The 18372-nt window shown below is 36.5% G+C and overlaps 2 protein-coding genes across 4 annotated transcripts; both read left to right on the top strand.

The window, feature by feature from the left end:
• Positions 1-762: 762 nt before the first annotated feature.
• On the top strand, positions 763-4307 carry LOC122277683. Of its 2 annotated transcripts, XM_043087771.1 has the most exons (5): positions 763-922; positions 1090-1373; positions 1978-2047; positions 2143-2230; positions 4147-4307. In XM_043087771.1, the coding sequence occupies exons 2-4, from the start codon at positions 1179-1181 to the stop codon at positions 2190-2192; spliced, it is 315 nt and encodes a 104-aa protein (XP_042943705.1). In that variant the 5' UTR covers positions 763-922; positions 1090-1178; the 3' UTR covers positions 2193-2230; positions 4147-4307. The 2 variants fall into 2 exon arrangements, with proteins under 2 accessions (XP_042943705.1, XP_042943706.1); XM_043087772.1 differs by lacking the exon at positions 2143-2230.
• A 2591-nt stretch (positions 4308-6898) lies between these two features.
• Positions 6899-16373, top strand: LOC122274983 (solute carrier family 40 member 2-like). 2 transcript variants are annotated; one of them, XM_043083872.1, is made up of 8 exons: positions 6899-7274; positions 8515-8665; positions 9463-9659; positions 10106-10579; positions 10832-11003; positions 11228-11365; positions 11550-11660; positions 16018-16373. In XM_043083872.1, the coding sequence occupies exons 1-8, from the start codon at positions 7153-7155 to the stop codon at positions 16156-16158; spliced, it is 1506 nt and encodes a 501-aa protein (XP_042939806.1). In that variant the 5' UTR covers positions 6899-7152; the 3' UTR covers positions 16159-16373. The 2 variants fall into 2 exon arrangements, with proteins under 2 accessions (XP_042939806.1, XP_042939807.1); XM_043083873.1 differs by lacking the exon at positions 8515-8665 and having other exon boundaries at positions 6901-7274.
• Positions 16374-18372: the final 1999 nt, after the last annotated feature.

Raw genomic sequence — 18372 nt, 5'->3', positions numbered from 1 at the left:
TTTTGTAATCGATTCATTCTGAACTGAGTTAAAAACCATTGAAAGGAGAATAATTCGGCATTGAGTTGCTCTCCCTCATTTCAAAACAGTATGATACTTCCTAATTTCGTTAATGTATGATTAAGAGGGTTCACATAGTAGTAAAGCTAATTTTTGGGTTATGGGATAGATTTGGACCAACTGGATATTTTGAAAATATTGTGGTGACGCTTCGTCTTTATTATGGTAGTTATGGCTTAAATTGGATATTTCACAACAAGGATAGGCTCTTATGGTCATGTTTAGATAGGGCTATTACACTGGTAACCCCCACCTCTTAATTTAATTAAAAAAAAAAAAAAAGATTCATGTATGAGTGTCTACCTATACCTATACTGGTATCCAAGTGTGTAAAGTACTCCAACCTATTACACGATGGTTATTAGCAAATAATAAATAGATAGAATCACGTTAACAAAATGATAGAAATGAGAGTCAATTATACGTAACAATTTCTTTCATTATGTATGTAATTTTAATAAGAAAAATTCTATTCATTATCATTTTAATTTTCGTATTCTCATTATCCCCTTAGATAACATTAAATGATTGGATGATAAGTAATAGATGATAAATAAATTTTCAATTATTTTAATATCATATTAAAATATAATTACCAAAATAATGATAAAACAAAGGCAACCACAAACTAAATTTCCCACTAGGAAAGTAAACGACGGCGTTTTATGCATTCTTGTAGTTGTGCCTTTGTCTTTTTATCTTTTTCCCTCAAAACAAAGGGCGCTTTGCCAAATTTCTTTCATTAAAGTTCTCTACTTTCCGTTCCCCTTCTTCGAAGACCCTCCTCAAACTTTCAAAGATCCTCCACTTCACAGAAAATTTTCCCTGTAACCAAAAATGTTCTCCAGATAGTGCTCCCAAGGTTAAACAATACAACCATATTTCCTCTCTGCATATTATCTTTATTATCAAGTTTTTTGGGCACTCTCTCTACTTATGCAATTTTTTTCTTTTTTCTTTTTTAAGAAAAAAGTAGTCTGACTTTTGTCTCTCCTTTTCTATGGCGAAATCGGTTCCTTTTCCGATCAGGTTTCACCGGCTCACAAAGTTCGCTTCGCAGCGCACTAAAACCCTGAGACCCACCGGAACGACGCCGCAGAGAGAGTGAGCAGTTGGAGATGGAGAGTAGCAACAACAACGATAGTAGCAATAGTAGCAATAACAGGCTGCCGCTGTCGGAGGTGGTATCGGAGTGCGTGAAGCGGTGGTTCAAGGACACGCTCAAGGATGCCAAAGCTGGGGATATCAACATGCAGATATTGGTGGGCCAAATGTATTATAGCGGTTATGGCGTCCCTAGAGATGCCCAAAAGGTCCATTCTCTTTCTCTTATTCCCTCTTCTCTGAGTTTTTATTTTCGGAGAATTATTGTTATTTTGGTTTTTGGGGGTTTAGGGTTTGGTGGGTTAGCTTTAACTGAATAGTTGGGATTCCTGTATTAGATAATTTTGCGTCTCTGTGTGCGCGCGCGCGCATACATATAGACTGTTGGATGAGTGACATGGGTTTCAAGCCATGATTTGTTGGAGATTGGATTTACTACGCGCGCGCACACATATAGACTGTTGGATGAGTAACATGGGTTTCAAGCCATGATTTGTTGGAGATTGGATTTACTACAACTGTAGTCTCTACCGTGTACTCTCCGTGGATTAACTTATTATCCTTTCTGGATCATGTTACTGTGCATAACAAATGACAATCCATTTGACCGAATTTGCCAATTTTATTTTCTTCTTTAGATTTCGATTCTTTTCTGAAGTAAAGTCAGTTGGATAGATTTTTTCTTTAATTAATAAAATTCAAATATTGGAAGAAAAATAATAAGAAAATTTTAAAATCCAGTCAAAAGGTTGTCAATGTTATGCTAACTAGCATTTTCCACTCCAAGAATTGTCTGATTTCTCGGAATTGCAGGGAAGAGTTTGGATAACAAGGGCATCGAGAACTCGCTCTTCGGTTTGGAAAGTTAGTGATAAGCGCCCAGGTTGAACTTCCGTCTCTCCCCTTTTTCTTATCTCTGTTGTTGTTTTTGTGTGTGTGTTTTAATAAGTTATCTGCTGGTATGATGGCATATCGTAGGTTATAATGCCAGTGATTCAGATTCAGATGAATTAAAGGTTGATTCTTAAATGGACCCTATGATGCTCCATGTCCAAAGCAAGCTAATGTGAGTTGGTGTCCCTATTGCTATCGGTCTTATTGTTTTAAATTTCTCTCGTGTCTTTGTACTTTATTAGGTAAAGTGATAATATAATCTTGTAGAAAAATCACTAGTTTATCTTGGTTTGTCAGCTGTCACTTAATATGCTTTTGTGTCTGATTTGGTTAGAATCATTGTTGCGGAATCACATGCAAATATGTAAATATTTGGCAGTAAGTTGTGCGTAAGGTTCTGTGTTTGACTAGCATGCCTTTTCTACCTGAAATTCAGTCAGTTGTTTTAACTTTTTCTCATATTACTCCTCAAATGGATAAGCTTTTGTTGGGTTCTAATAGATTCACATGCTTGTACCTCACCTCTTTTATGGTATCAGCTGAAAACATTGAAGCTTTGCCCCTTTTTCTCTAATGTTCAGTTGTCAGAGGCAACTTGTCCAAAGAAATGGTTATTCTCAGGATTCCCCCTGAGAAACGTCCTCATGCAAATTTGTAGTGGTAGATCTTGATGGGGCAAGTTTCCTTGTTCTAGGTGGGAAGATTTAAGTATAAACTCACATGTTGCAATATTCTTCCTTAAAGTGCAATATGGATATAATGAGACTGTCATACCGCAGAACATTTTGTTGGGCACTTGGATTGTTAAGCTGGTTTACTTAATTGGGCAACTGGACAAATATTTGATTTTGCTGCAATTGGATTTCAAGTGCCCTGTATTAAAAATAACTTAAGTGTGATCTATTTCCGACAAATTGATTTCCTGAATTTAGGTTCTCATGAAAATTTTGTTAACTTTTTTTTTTTTTCTCTTTGTTTCCCGTAATCATCTATCATTAACTAAACCTCTCTTACCCCACTGATGTTACAATTTAGTTGAAATGGCATGGTAAAAAGTTATAGCTTGGATACTTTAGCGAATGAATTTGGCAATGCACTTCCCTGTATATATCATAGTTGACATAATGTGCCTCCCAGGTTCACAAATCACAGAGTAGTTGAATATGTTCATTGAGATCATTATGTGGTGGGGGGTTCTCAAAGGTTATATATCCCTAATTGGAATTGGGTTTGAATTTTGAAAACTCTTGACCAAATTTGAGGCATGTTTCCTTCTAATTACTGATCCAGTCTAGTGTTTCCTTCTAATTACTGATCCAGTCAAGTGTTCTATATATGTTGTAATGATCAATTAAAGCTTTCCTTTTCTACATGAGACTGGATATATCTTAGCTATAAGAGAAGCCCTGTTTATGGTAGAAATGCTGAGAAGTTAATTAATAGTTCATTACTGCAATGAACATACATGTAAAAGGATGATTGTGAGATAGAATTGCTGAAGATGGGTAGATTTATAAAGAAATGCTTTCATGTGAAGGGCGAGATAGTGGAGCGGGACTTGATGAGTGAGCAGAGTAGGTTGGTTGACCAACTACACTGACACCAGGAAGGTGAAAATGAAAACAAAAATGGTAAACGAAGGGACATACGGATGTCTGTGCTCAACTCAAATGAAAATAGGTTGACAGAGAATTTAGAATAGCAGTGCCCTAATGATAAGCTGTGATTTACTGTTTGTATTTCGACAAAAAGGAAAACACAATAGTTTGTACGAGTAGAACAGATGAAAGGCTCGAGTAGATTGAAGTCTTTGGGCTCAAAACCATTTGTTCTACATATTCAGTAGTGTTGTAGTTAGTCAGAGAAGTCATGGATTGCCATATTGTTGGTGGAATGCGTGTTTGTGCCCTTAAATATCATTAGATGGGGGTATCTGGGTTACGTCTATTAAGCTTTTTAATGGAGTTTATTACTCATGAAAAAAAAAATGTAGTTAGATGGGGGGTGAGTTAATCGCTTATAACTTCTGTTCAGTTAAGCATTTCTCGGCTGAATAATATAATTTTTTTTCTTCTTTTGGTTCTGTAGGGTCTGTCTGGAGCTGTGCCGTTCTCCGTTCAACTTGAACCTCTACGAGATTTTGTACTTTTCTGTTCGATTGTTTTTATATTTGTTTTTTCCCACATATTGTACTGTACAATTGCATGTCATCATCAAAAACCAATTTGTCTAGTTCTTTTTATCTTTCAGGCCCTTTGCAGCTTTGTCTATTTTCCTCCACTCAATATTTTACCACGTAATAAATGAGCCCCTACTTAACTAATGCATACAATGCTAGGCATTAAGGTGCACCAAAATATCTGTAGTTCGTGGCTTTTGTGCTTGATTAGAATTCGGGGTGCAGGGTAGGTCTCCCGGACTTGCCTGCCCAGTCCGTCTGTCTCGCTAGGGAATGGGCGCGGACAAGGAGGTTAGTAATATACCGGGACACAACAGGAGTAGCAGGCAAGGCTCGAAAAATCGAAACTGGGTAGGACCGGTTCAATAAATCAAACGATTCATAATAAATTTAAATTGGTTTCCTCTTTTTATTGGATATCAAGATAGCATTTTTATTCAAGAACTAACTACATTTACATCAAAGACTCAGTCCAAATGATTTGAGCGGTACATTTAGGATAAGAATTCCACCAAATAATTGAGTCTTCAAGATGACATGCATATCTTGCCAAACTGTGAGCTGCTTCGTTTGTCATACATCTAGTATGTTTGATAGAACATTTCGGGGAATACTTCAAGTCTTCATCAGTTGCCTTATTTCATAAACCAGATTGCCCAATAATGACATAAACTCTTATTCAGTAAGAATCTCATTAAATATAGAGTTTTGTTACGTATAAGTAAAGTTTCATACTAATTTATATATCAATACTGATTCTTTCATATTCAAAATTAAAATTAAAATTATTTTTAATAAAATTTATTTTTTGATCAATCACATTATATTAGTATACATATTAGTGCACAGTTAAACTTGCAACTAGATTTTTCTTTAGTCATAACAAGTGAATCACTTTCAATGAGAAGTCCATGTAAGCCTCTAAAAATAGCTAGTATTTCTATCTCCAAATGATCATTTACCTCCATTTCTTTCTTACTAGTAGAGAGGATGACCCCACCCTTATCATTCCTTAAAATAATTCTCAGACCCGCACTACACTGATAATCAAAATTAGCTCCATCAACATTTAATTTGAAAGTCCCAGTAGGAGATGGAAGCCAGCAACATCTTGCCTGCATGTCCTGCTTGTGAGAGTCATGAACTTCCTTGTATTCCTTAGAAAAAGATAAAGCATACTTGACTGCTTTCTTAGGCCTTAGAGTTTTACCTTCATACAGATTTTGGTTCCTCCTAGACCACATACCCCAAGCCATTAGAAAAAACTTTTCTAACTCCCCTTGAATTCCATGTGCAGCACTTTTCTTACTATCTGCAGAAATCAACCTGTTCTTCAGCAGCTAGCAGGTAGGGAAACTGTTTACACAACACTCTCTAATTAAAGGACTATAAATAAGAGCATGACTAACATCTTCCTCCTTCTAATTACACCACTGACAAGAGGCCTCCTAAATCACACTTCGATACTTAAATTTTTCAGTGTTGGCATGCTGTCCTTGTAGTCCTTCCAAGCAAACACTTTAATTTTGTTGGGTATTTTCATCTTCCAGATCTTCTTCCAAATCTTGTTCTCTTCCTCAGCATTAGGACATTCACCTACCTATCCTAGTTGGCCAATTGAATTAAAGAATCTATATGCACTCTTTACACTAAAGTTTCCATACTTTTCATGTTCCCAAATAAGACAATTGGCCTATTTTCTTAGCTGAGTAAGATCATCAACACCTTTTCTACTTTATGAGGAGGTAGAGTTCTTTTTACCTCGTCCATATTCCACCACTTGGTATTAGCATCAATAAGACTTGCCAAAACACATTTTCTTGATCGACAGGTGCATTGGACTGAGATGGTATCAATTTATGATTTGGCAACCAGAAATCAGTCCATATATTTATGGACTTCCCATCCCCCACTATCTATCTTATATCTCTATAGTAGGTTCTTTTTTGTCTCCTATATTCCTTTCCAAATATAAGAGGATGCAAATTGCAAACCTTAATTTTGTCTCATTAAAGCTTGTATCAAAAAAGTATTTAGCCAAACTTGACGTAACAAAGTTTTATTTTCTGTCAACATCCTCCCCCCCTAAGTGGTTTGAAAGGTCTTGTTTTAAGATTCAGCACTCACATGGTACGTGTTTGGTCGGGCCCTTAACTTTAATATTTTATTGTTATCAGCTGTTGTAAAGGCACTTCCCTTTATTATTTATAATTTTTATTTTTATTTTTATTTTTATTTTATAAAAAAGTCACTCGGAAATATCTTCTTAGTATTATTTTACAAAACCTAATAAAATAATATACTCTCCTATTTTATACAAAATTATAAAAAAAAATTGTAAAGATAATTATGTTGTATGCATGCATCATGCATGTATCATTTCATATAATTTAACATATATGAAAGGAAAATTTTTCTTGTCATCCTCACACTTCACATATTATATTTATTTATTTATTTTTTTTTATTTTTTCTATAATAAATATATAGTGTGTGGATGATAAATAGAATAATTTAATTAGTTTAATAAGAATAAAATGAAATAAAAAATAAAAAATAAAAAATAAATAAAAAATAATATTTTTAATATATAAAATGTGTGGTGTGGGATGATGTGTAGTATTTCTCTAAAAGGAAAGAGGAGGGGCGCCCTTGTAGATGGATTGCACCGTCTGAACTTCTTTAACTCACAAGAATTTAGCCGCTGCTTTAATGATGATGATGATGAATACCTGCAGTCATATCATTATCGTCGTTATCATAATAATCAAAATAGGGCTGATGATATACAACTCGCATTCATGATCTCCATCGCCGCCATAATAGTAGTTGTCATAATAATAATATCCATAGAAGGACATTGACGAGTGAACATAATCCGAGGTAGAAAGAAAGAGTCTGCTTAGATAGAAGTGATGGTGAGAGAGCCGCCTCTTGGCCAGCAAGATCAACAACCCTCTTCTCAGGACGATTCTCTTCGTAATTCTCTTTTAACTTACTTGTACGTTGGCCACTTTTTGGCCAGATGGGGTGCCAGGTTTGTCTCTTGCGCCATGACCACCGATCAGTTTACATTGTTATTGATTTCGTTGCCTTTTTCTTCTCTCTTTTTTCAATTTTTGCTGAGGTTAATGAATTTGAAGTTTTTCATGATATCAATGTGTGGTTAGGTTACCTGAAGGGTGTTTTTTTTTTTAATTTATTTATTCCGTGTGGCAATTTTTTCGTCTATAAGATTTAATAATTACAGCATAAAGTATACTGATTATTTTCTCTTATATTTTCCCAAAAGTGTAGATTTTTTTTTTCAAATCTGAGTGGGTTTTAGAGATTAGGCCATTCTAACATTGATTATGCATAGCTTTTGCCCTTTTTCCCTTTATACTAATTAATTTACTGTTTAAAGCGATTTCTTGTTATGGTTAAGAAATGAGTAAACTGAAAATGTAAAACAAGTAGGCTATTCGAGATGCTTTGACCTCCACAATCATGCAATTGCGCTCATTGTTTGGATAAAATATTCACTGACTTCTATCGATGCACTTCTAGAATTTAAATAGATAGAAAGAAACTGACCTACTACTGGTACTACAAGACATGATTACGATAGTATAATCCCACTTCTGCCATACTCCACTTAAAAAGTAACTAACCCACTTCTAATCTAGGCTTAGTTTATTTTCTAAGATGATATAAGATAAATTGAGATAAGTTGAATAAAATATTATTAAAATATATTATTTTTATATTAAAATTTAAAAAAATTAAATTATTTATTTTATTTTATATGAAAATTTAAAAAAATTATAATGATTAGAGATAAGATAAAATTTTGTGAAAATAAACGTGACGTTACTGACCCACTACCTCAGACTTTGTCTAAACCCACCTGAAGCAAGTGGCATAGACTCGGTCAAAATCAAATGATGCAAATAACCTTAACTAAATAACAAAAAGACAGAGACGTAATCATGGACAGAATGCCGAAATCTTCTAAGTCCTTCATCAGCAGCCGCATATAACATTTGTCCAAAAAGTCAACCCGAATTTATTTTTCCCCTACACATTTGTCGTAGAGATCAACCAGAATTCATGGATTATAAACCTTATAATCTGTTCAGGCACACTGACTTCATGGACGATGAAGGCCATAGTCTTTTGATACTCTGCTTATCCTTGTTCAACAATGACAAATTGGGTTGCTTTTCACCCCCTGATGCTTCCCCTATATCTACTGTTTGGGATTAAGTTGTTATTGAGGTCTCTCCTGTTTGCAGGATGTGGGAATTTTCGGTTGGTTTATACATGATCAGCATTTGGCCTGACTCTTTACTATTTGCTGCTATCTATGGTGTGGTAGAATCTGCCTCTACTGCACTCTTTGGTCCCATTGTCGGACAATGGGTGGATAGGTTGACATATGTGAAGGTTTGCTCACCATCTGTTATTTGGAAATTTGAAAATGAATTAAGAGTTGTGATTTGTGATTGCTGAACATAAATAAAACACAATATTTTATGCTTGAACAGGCACAGTGAAAATTGTTTATGGATTCTCTTCGCCCTCAGCGCAAAATTCCAACTAGTTTAGTTCTTCTTAACAATTCACTAACTTCAATAAGGTTATTTGAGATGGTTTGCAAGCTCCTTTTTGGCATATTTAGTCTGCTTACAATACCTTTCAGACGCTCCTTTCCAGCTCTTTATGTTATTGCAGCACATGAAAATGTGTTAGTGGATAATTTCTTAGGTGGGGTGGATTATCATATTCATTTTAATCCTTGATCATCAACGCTCTTCATGATTACTGGGTGGACTTGATTATCAAAGTTCTGAGTGAGAAGGGAGAAAAGTGGGTGGGTCAGAGACAATCTCCAGGTCTTAAGCTTCAATTTATTAATTCGTAGCATCTTTAAATTACACTGATTTCTTCTCAATGCTTCTTAGACACTAGGGTTGAATCCTCCTATCATCCTTGAATAATTTGCTTATCCCTTATGAAATAGAATTTTTAACAAATAAACAGAACAAATAAGCCATATAAGCTGTCCACCATTTCATTTGCTTGAACGAACTTGTCTTTGTTAAGGGATTTGACATGAAGAAACTCAATAGTTTAAACTTGGTGATTTATATGGGTTTATACAGATATGCAGGTTGAATTGTCTGTTAGTAAAAATCTATATCATTAATATATAAATTTATGTCTTAATTTTCTATTGGCAGGTTCTCCGACTTTGGTTGATAGCGCAGAACCTCTCTTTCATAATTGCTGGAGCTACAGTGATAGCATTAGTGGAATTCTCAACCTTGAAGTCCTCGAATTTTACAGCATTCATCTCACTTGTGGTACTAACCAACATCTCTGGAGCAGTTGCAGTGCTTTCAACTCTTGCTGGTACCATTTTGATTGAAAGGGAATGGTAATTTCATATAGGCTTTAAAGTACAAAATTATTTGAGAATTACTAGTGTCAAAAGAGACTATTGTGTAACTCTAGTTGAAATGTGTATCACTGCTGGTGGTCGGAATTACTAGTGTCAAAATAGACTATTGCGTAACTCTACTTTCAATGGTATGCCAGTTTAAAACATTCTCGTTTTTTTGGAACCCTCATTAAGCTTGTGTCTGTATACTGATTTGATTGCCCATTGTGAGGATGAAGGAAAAAGTAAAAATAGATTCATCATTTTAGATCAACCGATCCATCCCATTTTAACCATTTTACTGTTGATAACTTGATGTTACATCTCTATTATCTATTTTTTTGAAGTTTTTTCTTTGTGGCTCCTGAACACATAAGAAATTAGTCATGTGGCAAAAGGCTCATACCTCTATAGTGATTAAACTATATATTTCCGATGTACAGGGTGGTCGTGATATCAGAAGGTCATCCTCCAGAAAATTTGACTAAGATCAACTCAATTATCAGACGAATTGATTTAATAAGCAAGCTAATTGCTCCTGTTATAACTGGCTTCATTATCAGCTTCGTATCGCTAACAGCATCTGCTGTGACTTTGGCACTATGGAATGCTATATCTGTTTGGGTAGAATATTGGCTTTTTATCTCTGTATATAATGGGATACCAGCTTTAGGTGAAAGCAGCCAAAGGAGGATCTCAAGACTTTCCTCAAGTGTTGTGGGAGAGAGTTCATCAACTTCCAAGGAGAAGGAAAGCATGCTTTCTCATGATGAAGGCAATTCTGCATTAACACAAAAAACCTGGCTAATGAATATATTTGAATGGATCCCTTGGTTGGATGCAGGGAAAGTTTATTTGCAACAAGATGTTGTGCTCCCTGGAGTGGCTCTGGCTCTGTTATATTTCACCGTCCTCAGGTGATAACCCATCAGCAACTTCTACATGAATATATTTACAAATAACTATGTTGTGGGATTTTTTTGGAAGCAAGTTCAAGGAAATGTATAACTTTCCAGCTTTACTTTTTTCTTCAAATTGCTTTCAAATATACCTTACGGCATATAAAAGTTCCTCTTTCGAGTCTCATGTATATTTTTATCATTGTGTCCTGAGCCTTAGCTTCTGGATCTTAAGCATTGAATAAACACTGACTGATTTTAACTTCCCAGCTTTGGGACTTTGATGACAGCTGCTTTAGAATGGGAAGGTGTACCTGCATTTGTTATTGGGATAGGACGCGGAATAAGTGCCGTGATTGGAATAGGTGCAACATTTGTGTACCCAGTCATACAGAGTCGGATTTCAACACTTAGAACTGGACTCTGGTCTATATGGTCTCAGGTAAAAACTTCAGTAGGGAAATCGACAAGTCATTCAATAATTAGAAATACATTTACTATTATTAATTATATTTAAATAACATGCCCGTGTAATCATCACCTACGTTCCATTTTAAAATAGCGACTATTTCAAAGAGTTTCAGTTATATCATAGGCCATTTCTTTGTTGTAGTTACTTCCCATTTGACCTTTGAGTTTTAAGGTGTTCCTGTAATTTTCACGCAGTGGATCTTCCTCCTAATATGTGTTGCCTCAATATTGGTCCATAAAAGCACTTTATCTGCATATTTGCTGATGGCTGGAGTAGCAACATCTCGGCTTGGATTGTGGACGTTTGACTTGGCTGTAATCCAACAAATGCAGGTAGGAAAAAAGCCAAAGATAAAGCCAGTACTATACCCCTTATAAAACATTGTTTACATTTCCTCCTCTTGATGAGTTGCCAGTTACTTCTGCATTTTTGTCAACGCTTTTTAACATATCCTGTTATTCTCTTCCTGATAATTTCAACTCAAGTCTTCTCGCTCATTTTCCTTTTCCCCTGTAGGATCATGTTCCTGAATCTGATCGTTGTGTTGTGGGAGGTGTTCAGAACTCGCTGCAGTCTACTCTGGATTTGATGTCTTATGTCATGGGAATCATTATCTCGAATCCAAAGGTGACCTTAATTAGAACTTAGTTTTGGCTCATTACTTTATAGAATAGCATGTTGAATCAACCCAAGTGTGAATGCAAATGATGTATAGCTGCTGCATATGCACCGTTTGGTGTTTTGTTGTATTAGACACCAACTGCAGCTACCAAATCACCCACACGATTTCTGCAACAAATTGCTGCACTGAAATAAATTGTAGGCTGCTCTCTCCTATAAATTAGAGAGAGCTCAGTTGTAAAAAGGCAGTGAGGGAGAAACAAGAGAGAAAGAGAGTACGTGAGAGAGAGATAGAAATTTGTAGAGTTTTTGTAAATCTCGTATAAATTCTTTAAAAGAGGCTCCAGTGGACGTAGGCAATATGCTGAACCACTTAAATATTGTCTTGTGTGATTTTTGGACGGCCGGAGTGCGCAATAATTGGTATCAGAGCTTTGGTTTGAGCTGTCCGAAAATTCAAGTTGGTCAAAATCAATTTTTGACAACTCCAGGGTGTTCCTTACGTCGAGATGAATCCATTGCCGCAAACGGAATTGAAAACAGAGGTCAGAGGAGTCCACACGCTCCCCTAGAAGATCGGCGCGTGCATCCACTCGCTCCACGCGCATCTGGAGGTTGAAGACGAGTGCCACACACGCTCCACGCGCCCCCACTCGCCGCCACGCACCCGGAGGTTGAAGACGCGTGCCTCTCACGTACCCACGCGCCCCCATGTGCCCTAGACGTGTTCCGCGCGTGTCCTTCACGCGTCAGACGCACACCCACGCACCAAACAGCAACAGCGCGTGTACTACATGCGCCACAGACGCCACTACTGCACATGCGTCTTACGCGCCAAATGATCTGGACCGTCCGTTTTTCAAATCTTTGTTAGGTTAAATCTAAGCCATTCGGAGTCCGGTTTTAACAATCAAATAGCGCTTTCCAACTATTTGGATCATTCTGGACTCATCTGTACGGTGGGAATTTGAGATTCACCATCGGTATATTCGATCTGAACGGTGCACGTGTTGTAGATCATTTTGGGCTAGATTTACGCCAGTTGGAATTCAATTGCGATGATCAAATAGTGTTGACAAACTATTTTGATCATTCCAGACTCATCTGTACGGTGGGAATGTTGAGATTTGTCATCGGTACATTCGATCTGAACCGTCTACGAGTTGCAAATTATTTTGGGCTAGATCAACGCCAGTTGGAGTTTAATTGCGATAATCAAATAGTATTGACAAACTATTTGGATCATTCTGGACTCATACGTACAGTGGAAATGTTGAGATTCGCCATCGGTACATTCGATCTGAACTATCCACGAGTTGCAGATCATTTTGGGCTAGATCAACGCCAGTTGGAGTTCAATCGCGATGATCAAATAGTGCTGACAAACTATTTGTATCATTCCGGACTCATCGGTACGGTGAGAATGTTGAGATTTGTCATCGGTACTTTCGATCTGAACCGTCCATAGTTGCAGATCAATTGTGGGCTTGATCGTAGCCAATTGGAGTCGTGATGGATTCATTTGTTTTGGGCTTGATCGCAGCCAGTTGGAGTCGTGGCAGACTCATTTGTTTTTGGCTTGATCGCAACCAGTTGGAGTCGTGATGGACTCATTTGTTTTGGGCTTGATCACAGCCAGTTGGAGTCGTGACAGACTCATTTGTTTTTGGCTTGATCGCAACCAGTTGGAGTCGTGATGGACTCATTTGTTTTGGGCTTAATCTCAGCCAGTTGGAGTCGTGCCAGACTCATTGGTTTTTAGGCTTGATCTCAGCCAGTTGGAGTTCAATGTTGCCGAACTCAATTCGTTTGGGCTTGATTTAAGCCAGTTGGGATCATGAAGTTTGAGGAGCAAACTTCAGATCATTGGACGATGCTGATTAACTTGTTATATCAGCAGGTTTTTTGCAGTCATACAACTCATGGAGCATAATGTTATTAAAAGGAGAACCGCAACGAATCTCATTGTGGCTTTCTTTGAAAAGCCAGTTGCAAATAATAAAGTGTAGATGAAGAAACAGTTCAATTTCAGAAAAGGCAGAAGGTACTATTGTTGCCCAATAGTATTTGACGTTGTGGTCAAAAAGTTGGGAGGTCATGAGAATGGCTATGAGTAATTCTGAAAAGAAGTCGAAGTCGAAGTTGAAGTTTCTTAATGTAAGAGTTATTATCCTAGATGAGGAGGTGCGCAGAAGAGATTCTAACAAGATCTCGAGTTGTTGGTCTTGAATGTTGATAGTAAGGACAGAGGCAAGTCAAAATCTATTCGACAGATGATTCGTTAGAAATTGTGGCAAGACAGGCCACAAGAGACTGCTAAAATTAGGAGAAAATTGAGAATGATGTTGTAAATATGGTGACTGAAGAAATACATGGCGTTGCATTTCTTGCAGTGCACAATGCTGTTAAAGATAGCTTGAAGACAGCAGTCATTCAATAGTATTTTCTCAAAAAGACGTGGAAGGTCATGAATGATTAATTGGTCTTGGCTCGTGGTAATGGTCGTGTGAATTAGATGAGGAAGTAAAAGCAACTCAGTTTTATTTTTCCTCATCTAAACCTGAAGAAATCTCTCTAAACCACGACATGAAGTAAAGGTGTGAGAGATGGGAACAAAACGTCAGATGTTCTAGAGACATCTGCACCTAAAGTTGATGATTGCATGACTGCCAAGACGATCAGACCTCCATGGTAGTTACTACCGTAAACTATATCCTATTGAATGAAGGTAGTGAACTACGGTATGAAGAAAATCTTGCAAGAGTGAAATTTATGCAAGTCGAAGTTAGCAGAGACTGCACACAAGATGGGCACATCGACTGAAGATAGGATATATTAGCAGCAGGATGTGGAGTCAATCACCTAGATCAGAGATGGAGACCTCAGCAACAGGTTCTCTGATATGTGTCAAGATCTGTGCGAGACCATTGATTCCCAGTGCAGTGGGAGATGTGTTGCCCTATATAGATGTGTTGATTAAGGGTACTGTACGTGATGAACTAAAATTATGCATCACTTTAGTTAGTCTTCTAATTTGAAAACATGAGCTGTAAAATTGCAAAGATGATAAGAGATCATGCTAGAGATAAAGGCTAGAATGTTGAGAACCAGTCTCCAAGTTGGAGATTGGTGTGATTGTAGGATTATGGAACCTGGTTTGAAAGTTGTAAAGGCACCAGGTAGATTGTTCGCTCGGTTGTGGCTCGAACGAAACTCAATTTGCTCAAGGTGCACATGAGTGCGTACTCATGGACTCGAACGAAAAAAAGAATCCCAGAGAGTTGAGATTGTGCAGTTAAGCACTTGTAAATCTCCTCTAGAGAAAATCCCTTTCAAGCTCCATGGATGTAGACAATGCTGATGCATTTGAAGTTGCATTTAGAGAGGCATTTGGACATCCATTTGAAGACGTACCTGCAGATGCATTTGATAGCAGAAATCTCTCATGTCAAAGAAAGAGGTGCATTCATTTAAAAAATGAATTAGTTTGCAAGCAACCTGGTATGGCACACTTGGGCGGATGGGGTAATTGTTGAATCAACCCAAGTGTGAATGCAAATGATGTATAGCTACTGCACATGCACCATTTGGTGTTTTGTTGTATTAGGCACCAACTGCAGCCACCAAATCACCCACACAATTTCTGCAACAAATTGTTGTACCGAAATAAATTGTAGGCTGCTCTCTCCTATAAATATGAGAGAGCTTCGTTGTAAAAAGGCATTGGGGAAGAAATAAGAGAGAAAGAGAGTAAGTGAGAGAGAGATAGAAATTTGTAGAGTTTTTGTAAATCTCGTACAAATTCTATAAAAGAAGTTCCAGTGGACGTAGGCAATTTGTTGAACCACTTAAATATTGTCTTGTGTGATTTTTGGACGGCCGGAGTGCGCAACATAGCATTTGAAGGGGGCATGGCATGTATGGTCATTTCATGCTTCTCCTCAATAAGCACTTAAAAACATCCTTTCCATCTAAGAGTGCGGGTTGTGTCTGTGTGTGAAGTGAGAGAGATTATAATTTGTTTCCTCTGAGTCAGCCAGGCTATTAGCATTGGTGTGAATCTTTTGGCTTTTGTGGGATCTGATTTTCTGTCTCAGTTTCTCTACAAGGCAATTTATTCATTCTATCAATGTATGTGCAGTGCACTCTGATAATGCAGTACTCGTTTATTAGCAAATTTCTCATGTCTTACTATCACATATATCCAGCACTCTTTTTGATTCTCGGTCCTAGTGGAAATAGGATGTGAGAAGTGTTTCATGTGTATGTTCATCGGACTTTTTGCAGCATGTAAGATAATAGAAGCTTCCTTGATGCTTGGGATTAACTTTGACTCCATTTGTGTTATTGCCTTGTTTTTCAGGATTTCTGGAAGTTGATTTTGTTATCCTTTTTGGTGGTGACATTGGCTGCGTTACTCTATACTCTCTATGTGTATCTTGTTCGGAAACACCTTTTTCACGTTGAGAAGCTGCTTTTGCTGATGGTTGATAGGATCAGCTGAAGATTTACATTCAATATGAAATGGTAAAAGTCTTTTCTCGTGATTACTCGTATGAAATCTTGTTCCCCAGAGATCATCCCTAAGATAGTCAGTCACATGGCAACTGCATTTGCTGGACTATGTATGGATCTTCACTGTCCTCTGTTGAATGATATCTTGTAATTGCAAGGCAATATACAGAAGCTTAATTAAAGCATCTTGGTCTTTTTGTTTCACTACAACAGAAGTCAATTTTCCTAGCAATTTATAATCTCTAGGAGAAGTCCAAAAATTGCCACTAAATACCAATCCCAGCCATTTTCAACTCGCTGCAAGTTCGCCAATACTATTCCTTTACTTCTGATCTACTGCAGCAAAAGTAAAAAATTGCCACTATTATTTTACATTTATTGGCAATTTTATAATCACCGCTAATAGGTTAGAAAACCGAAAATATTACTTCTAGTGATTTTTTAATAGCTGCTAAAACTTTTACCAGCGATTTCACAATCGTTGCTATTAAATTTTTTAGTTTTATAACCTATTAGCGGCGATTACAAAATCTCTGGGAAAAGTTTTAGTAGCGATTAAAAAGCCATTGGGATTTTGTTATAAAACCGAAAACAATATTCCCATCGATTTTTTAACCAGAGATTTTGTAATCGCCGCTATTACATAATATATAACCTTTTAGCGGTGATTATAAAATCGCTGGGAAAATTTGTACCAGCAATTTTGTAATCGCCGCTATTAATTTTTTTTTTTTTTATAACACAATACCATTGATTTTTTAATCGTTGGTAGAACTTTTCGAAACGATTTCGTAATTGCCGTTAATAGGTTATATAACCAAAAAATTTAATAGCGGCGATTACAAAATCGCTAGTATTGTATTATAAATCCAAAAACACTATTCCTAGCATTGGTAAAAATTTTACTAGCATTTTCATAATTGACGCCATTAAATTTTCTGATTTGATAAGTCAGTGGTGGCGATTATGAAATCACTGGAAAAAGTTTCACCAGCAATTTTTTAATTGTCACAATTGAAAAAGCGGTTTTAATAGATTTTCCAATGATTGAAAAATCGTTGCAAAAGCCTAAAAATTCTAGTATTAATTATCCAGTATTCTTACTGGGTCTCTTTTTGGTTGTTCCCAAAGCCTAAAAATTTACAATTTTTCCTTCATTCATTCAAATGTGCCTAATTCACATAATCAACTAATTATCCATACATCAACAAATATATTTGAGACCATTCAATCCAATTCAATAATTTCTTCAAGTGTCAATTCAATCAAACTCAAATGTATTTATACACTGGGGTGGTGCATTATACTCGTATCAAGTACAAGCTGAGCTACTCATTAAATAATAGATAAACATCACTGTTATAATAGATTTGAGGACTACTGTCACTAAAATAACTGCTATTAATTTTCACACCTCTATTTAAGTGGGACTTTTCATCGACATTGGCACACACAGTTCTATATATCACCTTTGATCGAGAAAGATGATGAGCACAAAGATATATAACTCACGTTACTCCTGCTCAACCCAAGCTTGAATGGCCATATCACCCCGCTGATCATAAACTCTTATCTTTCGCATGAGGTCAGAACATTCGTGCTGTCCGATGCCTAATGTAAGAGTGAAATGGCTAACCATTACTAAAGCAGGTGAGTTACTTTACAAAGACATGAAGGTTCATTTTTTTGAAAGACAAACAAAAAACTGGACATTGAAGCTAGCATTGAACAAGAATAGTTCAAGTTGAGATTTTCATGATTAATTATCTCTACTATATGACAATACAATTTAGAAGAAAATCTATAAATCTATGTTCATTCGGCCTTTATTTTCTTTTTCCTCCAATTCTCACTCTACATTTTATTTTTATTCCTTAAGCTTTCTTAGTCTAACCTCTATCCTTAATACTACACTTCGTCACTTTCTCATTTTTTAAGTAAATCTCTATAGATTATTCCCATTCTTACTTCTCCATGCTCGTTGGTACATAACTCTGTGAGGGTACCAAATAGCAAATTTACTTGGTAAAAGAAATCAACAGCTGAAGTTAAAAAAATCACATTAAGATTTGGATCTCGAGCTGTAGTAAAATTTAAATGTACAATAGCTAAGGAAAGAACATTACAAAGATTGCACTAAACTTCAAGATTGACAAGTATATGATAATAAAACAAAAGAGAAACGACCATAAACTTTCACAGG

The sequence above is a fragment of the Carya illinoinensis genome, chromosome 9 (genome assembly GCF_018687715.1).
Source record: "Carya illinoinensis cultivar Pawnee chromosome 9, C.illinoinensisPawnee_v1, whole genome shotgun sequence".
NCBI lineage: Eukaryota > Viridiplantae > Streptophyta > Magnoliopsida > Fagales > Juglandaceae > Carya > Carya illinoinensis.
Note: the sequence above shows the minus strand (reverse complement) of the source record. Positions and strands in the feature narration are given on the sequence as shown.